The sequence below is a fragment of the Elephantulus edwardii genome, unplaced genomic scaffold (genome assembly GCF_000299155.1).
Source record: "Elephantulus edwardii isolate Elephantulus edwardi_28Jun2011 unplaced genomic scaffold, EleEdw1.0 scaffold00007, whole genome shotgun sequence".
Lineage (NCBI taxonomy): Eukaryota > Metazoa > Chordata > Mammalia > Macroscelidea > Macroscelididae > Elephantulus > Elephantulus edwardii.
Genome location: NW_006399757.1, coordinates 32,709,833 through 32,716,373, shown reverse-complemented (window position 1 = coordinate 32,716,373; position 6,541 = coordinate 32,709,833). Strand labels below are relative to the sequence as shown.

The following is a 6,541-nucleotide window of genomic DNA, read 5'->3' as shown; positions in this document are numbered from 1 at the left end:
AACCAAAGAGTCAGAGCCAATCCATTGCTGCCCCGTCAGCCAATCTTCAGAGGCAGTAAACGGTACAGGGAGAGACTATTTCTGTTTCTCTATGCAGCAGCTGCTGGATGTGAAACACGGGTCTCTGGGTTGGTAGTGCAGCTCCTTACATCTACGTCACTGGAGCTCCCTCACCTTCTTCTACCACAGGAAAATGCTGCAGAAGGAGATAATCTAGCTTAGAGATGAACTCCTCCGAATTTCTTAGAGAGGAACTAGTCAGTATCTGGAAGTATGTTTTATATGAGTATTTTAAAAATACAGTAAAACTTCCAAAGCTCTAAAAATAATTTGCAAAAACATCACTAGACATTGAGTTGTTTGCAGGACAATTTATTAGCAGGTCACAGTATTTGTGTACAGGAATAGGTATCGATTTAACAACTTTATGGCCTCTCTTGAGACAGAGCAACTCAAAAAGAAAAGTTCAAAATGTGCAAAGCAATAAATATCAAACCTTCTGATCTAAAATGTATAAATATAAAATATCAGTCATTTCTGGAAACATCTTAAGAAAATCCAGCACTCCCAGGCCCTCAGGCAGGTTCTGGAGCGGACAGTACTTGTCTTCGGAGCATATCACCTGAGATCCAGCACAATGATTTTTATGTCTTTTATCAAAACATGCTTGCATATCTAGGAAAGAAAAAAAATTGGTCTTACATCATAATGTCTAACACATGATTCTATTTAGGGTGGGGTATGAATTCCTTTTTTGAAAGGTATTTATTTCTCCAACTAGAGCAAATATTTTGTTTCATTCAACAACAAAATATTTACAGTGGTTGAAATGTGATTCTCATTTTCTGTGGATCCTGACTCCAAAATAATGTTGCTTTAATGCTGGAGACAAAGAATTTGCCAAGAAATTAATTCTTTTTTTAAAAGAGGTAGTCAAACAATGTTTCTGTTGAACTTTATAGAACTAATCAAGAATATGATGATAGCTTCCAGCACTGTTCTAAAAGAAAAAAAAACCAAAAAAACAAGCTTGGTCATACCATGTAGAAATACTTTATGAGACACTTTGTGTCTTTTTTCTTTAGTACTTGCTGGCCTGCTTAGACTGATGAAGACTTTATTTAAGTGGCACACAGATACACAAATGAAAAGGTAATGTATAATGTGTTTTGCTACAGAAGTACCTACCTTTTCTTGGATATAAAATACAATAGCAATAAATCATAAATCAAGAAAGCTTAAAGATTTACTAATTCTCAGTTATTGAAAGGTTCCAGCAAAGCAGGACAGTGTTGCATCGTGAGAGGGCTGGTGAGGCTGGGGTTGAGAAACACCTGCAGGAAATGCCAGTGTTGTCGACTCACACTGAAGAGCTTGGGGTCCTTGGTGTGTGGATGAAAGCCCTTCTTTTTGCAAGCAGAAACTTCAAGCATGCCAGCGTTGGTGAGCCTGAAGATGCCAGTGCTAAGGCCCAGGAAAGAACAAGAGGTAAACACATTAACAATCATTTAGGGCATGAAACATGCATATTCCTCAAATGGACACCATAAAGCCATAACATCACAGTGTTTCATTCATCCTTCTTTTGAAGCATCACATGCTGGGTTGCTAACAGAAGGCTGGCAGTTTGAAGCCACTGTTTGGCAGTGACAAAGATGAACAGAGTCCTCGTGTAAAGACTTGCAGCCTCAGTAAGCAGATGGAGGGCTGATCCAGCTTATAGGTTTGTGATGATCAAGGAGCCCAGGTTGGACAGTGGTTCAGTGCTCAGCTGTTAATCAAAAGGTCAGCAGTTCGAATCCACCTTCTGCTCTGTGTTAGAAAAATGTGACAGCCTCCATTCTTAATGATTACAGCATTGGAAACCCCCGTGGGACAGCTCGACTATATCCTACAGGGAAACTATGAACCAGAATAGACTCATTGGAAATATTGAGTGTTTTTTTGTTTATTTGTTTGTTTGTGATTTTGGAGCTGTGGTGGCCTAGTGGTATGAAACTGCACTGCTGAGTTGGAAGGCATATGTTTCGAATCCACCAGGTGCTCCTCAAAAGAGAAGTAATCTCTCCCTCAGTGGTTTACCATCTCCAAAAACTGACCAAGGGGTCAGCTATGAGTTTCCTGGCACGTGACAATGACTGGCCAAAGGAGAAGCCTAGTAGGTGGGTGTAGGAGGCAGTGCGATCTCCAAGCACCTGCAGGATTGGAATGAGGAAGAGGCAGCAGAGCTGTGGCGTGAGACTGTAGAGTAAAGGAGAGGCCTGCAGGGAGGAAGCCACACGTGGTAGCTATTTCCTCCATCTGTTGCTAACACTGTTTGTAACAGGAAACATTAACTGTACATTGGCTATGGCTCTGGGAACTATGTTCAGGGCCCCCTGTTGTTGTTGCATACCACTGAGTCAGAACCAACCCATAGCAGACCCTCCAGTGGGTTTTCAGAGGCCATAAATTGCACAGGAGGAGACTGTTTGTTCTTCTGCGGAGCAGCCAGTAGATTCAGACTGCATGCGTTCAGGTTGGAAGTGCAGCTTCTTACCACTAGGCTATAAGAGGTTAAGCTCTTGGCCATATTTGGAAAGGCTGGGGGTTAAATCTGAGAAACACCTTTGGATTAGACCTGAGAAGCCTGGGTATACTTTTCCAATGATCACAACCTCGAAACATTATTGAGCACAGTTATTTCTGCAACCTATGGGAATGACAGGCATCAGAAACAATTCCTTGGTGACTGCTCTGGTTTTCTGTTACACAGACTGTCATCTGATTGTATCCTACCAGGTATGGACAGGTAGAAGACGCTGAGGCTCAGTGGTCAGCCATCCTGCTCATGGACATGTTCTTATGTACCAGTGAGTTGGAACCAACTCACAGCTAGCTCTCCAGGGGGGTCTTCAGAGGCAATAAATCACAGAAAAGACAGCGTTTCTCCCACTGAGCAACTGGTGGATTCAAACTGCATGCCTTCATGTCAGCAGCGCACCCCTTACCAGCCAGGCCATCAGCGCTCCCTAATATAAATGGAGCTGGGATTTCAATACAAATCCACGTCCCATGCTCATCACCCTAGCTAGTCACCTACAGCAGTCATGGCTTCCCAAAGCTAAAATAGTTTTGGAAGTAATTAAGCTCAATTTGCAACATTTCTTACAACAGGAAATAATAGCATAGTAGAATAAAGAACTTTGAAGGCAAAACAGAACAACTTCCCTCTTAAAGCCTAGCCAAAGATTCCAGAACTTCGAGCTGCTGGATCATTTCTGAGACTGCATGTAGATCTTGCTGGGAGCAGAGTGCCTCATTATTGTCCTAAGGAGTGGCTAGGTGATTCAAACCACCAACCTTTCAGATAGCAGTCCAACATGCAGCCTCTGTGCCACCAAAAGAACCAGTAATTCTGTCCCAGTAAGAATTATATAAGCTACAAAGTCTGCAGAGCTACAGGTACACAGAAACCTCCAAATGCCACAACCAAGTAAGAGGATACATTTGAACCTAGCAGCCCCGAATGAAGTTTCCCCTGGGCTCCCCTCATACTTCTACTTACTCCTTATGCTTTGGTGAGCAAACAATGGCAATGGCCTCTGGCAACATGAGCTGATAGGAACAGTGAGTATGAAGATCAACGCTGGATAGGAATGCAGTTTGGGTGGGATGTGTCTATGACAAGAAAAGAAGATAATATTACTGGGGAGCAAAGAGTCTGAGTCCAAATCACAGAGCACATAAAGAGAAGAGAAAATACATTTGCTTTTAAAAGCCATTACTTATCAAATAAGACATATTAAAAATATTTCTGTATGACTTGCTTCTTTGGAATAACTGACACAGAGGAGACACTCTCAGAAGTTTTAAGGGAAATATACTCTTTTGTGGGAAAAGAAAGATCTGGAAATGTATTTGCCAGAGATTTTCAAATTAACTTTTATTTCATCATCCCAACTGATCTAGCAGACAGATACTTGTAGAATTATCTCAATTTTACATAAAAATCAGGGAGGTTATGTAACTTGCTCTGGCCTCACAGCTGGTCAGCAGCAGTAGTGTAATAGGAAGCGCTTGGCCAGAGAGATTTAAATCCAAAACCAGGAGCATGAAAAGAATCCTTTGTGTATCAGCATTCCCTCCAAAGGGGAGAACAGAAATATCCAATGTGTGGGAGCCATTTGCACAATTATACATGCAGATGATGAGGAAGAAGGTGAGATCGTAAACAGAAAGTAACTTCCAGGTCTGGTACCATGTGCAAACTTGTGTTTACGAGAGAAAAATCAAAGAGGTTCATATCTGTGTATGAAACTTACGAGAGAAAAATCAGAGAGGTTCATATCATGTGTATGTACACATGTTGTTATTGTTGTTGTTAAGTGCCATCAAGTTGTAGACGATTCATAGTGACCCTATGAATGAAAGTCTTGAACACAAAAACCTTTCATCTTTTCTCTAAGTCCATAGAGTTTCCAGAGGCAAGCTATTTTGGAAGTGGATGCCACTCCTGCTTCCAAGCTTGATTTAATTTGGGAGCTCCACCAAACACTATCCACCATGGAAAACAATTATCACATTTGCCGCATCAGTGTCACAGTGTTTATGCTCACAGCAACCATGGGTTACACTTGCACAGCAAATTGACAGACCAGTACTATACCACTCAGAAGAATGTTTGACTGAAAACAATTTAAAAAGAAAGATTTAAAATTCCTATTGATATGGTTGTGTTGTTTGTGCTATCAAGTTGGAAATGACTCTTAGCTGACCCCCCAGCAAATTTTAAGAGGCTGTTAAATCGCAAAGGAGGACACCATCCATCTTTCTTTCACAGAGTAGATGGTGGATTCAAACCATGTGCCTTTGGTTTTGCAGTGCAACTCCTTACCACTAAGCCACTGGAGCTCCCTAAAATTCCTATTAGTTCCTAGTTAACATAATATGACAATTTTTAGTCATGAAACAAATGTCCTACAGATGCAATCAGTAGACACATATTCAGGCTCCATTACTCTGTAGCTACATGTGCCACTGGGAAGTTACTTAACTACCTTGTGCCTGTTTCATCATTGGTAAAATGAGGATAACATGTTGTTGTTTAATGCCGTCGAGTCGTAGACGACTCAGCAACCCTATGAACGAACAGCCTGTGCACTGTTCATACATAGAGTTTCCAGAGGCAAGCCATTTTGGAAGTGGATGCCGCTCCTGCTTCCAGGAGGATAACACAGATAATATTATTAATTAATAGAAAAATAATTTTCCTCATGGGACTGTTCTGTTAAATGGTATAATCCACATAAAAGCTTTAAAATAATGCCTAGAATTTTATGGAAAGAAGTCAAGATTGTTGGCTGGTATTTACTATTGTTTTCTTGCTGGTGCTATTGTTTTGACTTTGTCATGATCAGCTAAAGGACATAAGCTCATGCTGCTGTTATCAGCTGCCAGGGAGTCAGGTGTGACTCATGGTGACCTTATGTATAACAGGAAGAAGGGCCACTCAGTGCAGCACCATTACCACGATTATTGCTATGTCCGAGTTGCATTCTTATGGCTACTTTGTCACTTCATCTACTGACAGTTTTCCATGGATGCAGCAGAGTGCCTCTGCACAAGGCTACAGTATGGAGGGGGGGGGGAGGAAACTATTTTTTATATTTTGTTTTATAGAATAAATGTAAAATTGGCTGATTCCATTCACAGAAAGACATATTCTACATGGAAAAACTCCCCTCTCTATATAGAGATTTAGGGAGCTCTGGTGCCCTGGTGGCAAGAAGCTGTGCTGCAATCCCAAGACATGAGGTTCAAGACCACAGGCTGCTCCGTGGGAGGATGGGCAATCTCCTCCCATGGGATTAATTGCCTCTGTAAACCCGCCAGACAGTCAGCTATGGGTTGGTTCTGACTCTACAGTACACAATAACAAAAATACATAGAGATTTAGATCAACTGACAAGGCATGGATTATTCTGATTTTTAAAACACAGAGGTTTAGTGAGGCCATGAATTGGGGCTCCTTTTTTCTGGTTCAGAGAACATTTCTATATACATAGAACCTTCTATGTCTTGGTGAGAGAGTGAAAAGTGCTCAGTGGGACTATAGTGCAACCTAACTCTGGAATAAAAAAGTCACATTCATTCTAGAATGAACACAATCACATGATAGTCTGGGCCCTTCATTTCAGCCAGGAGCAATCATTTCTCCTATGAGCAGTCTCTCCCATGGGGAATTAGTGCTCCCGCCCTCTCACACTGTGGAAATAAAAGCAAGATGATGGGAACAGCAGCAACAATTTACTGAAACTGAATGGTGATCCAGACAATTTCTATGAATTGTTTAGTTTCATTCTCTTAAGACTTCAATGAGATAAGGACTAGTAATAGGCCCATTTCATAGCTAAGGAAAACTGAGTTAAGCCGAAAAATAAGTTATTTGCTGGAAGTAAGAGAACTAGTCAAAGTTCAAACCCAAATGTGACTGCAAAGCTACCCCCTCTTTTTTTCTTTTTTCTTATTAAATTTTATTAGTTTTAATGAACATTTACAG

The 6,541-nt window shown here is 41.1% G+C and overlaps 1 protein-coding gene across 1 annotated transcript in view; it reads right to left on the bottom strand.

Moving 5' to 3' along the window:
* Positions 1–334: 334 nt before the first annotated feature.
* The window catches only part of STAMBPL1 (STAM binding protein-like 1), a 29,982-nt gene continuing 23,775 nt past the window's right edge, over positions 335–6,541 (bottom strand). Inside the window, exons 8-10 of the mRNA XM_006880323.1 lie at positions 3,548–3,660; positions 1,365–1,464; positions 335–675 (exon numbers count right to left, since the gene is read on the bottom strand). Coding sequence (XP_006880385.1) covers positions 619–675; positions 1,365–1,464; positions 3,548–3,660 — 270 coding nt within the window. The 3' untranslated portion in view covers positions 335–618. The remainder of the gene's footprint in view (positions 676–1,364; positions 1,465–3,547; positions 3,661–6,541) is intronic.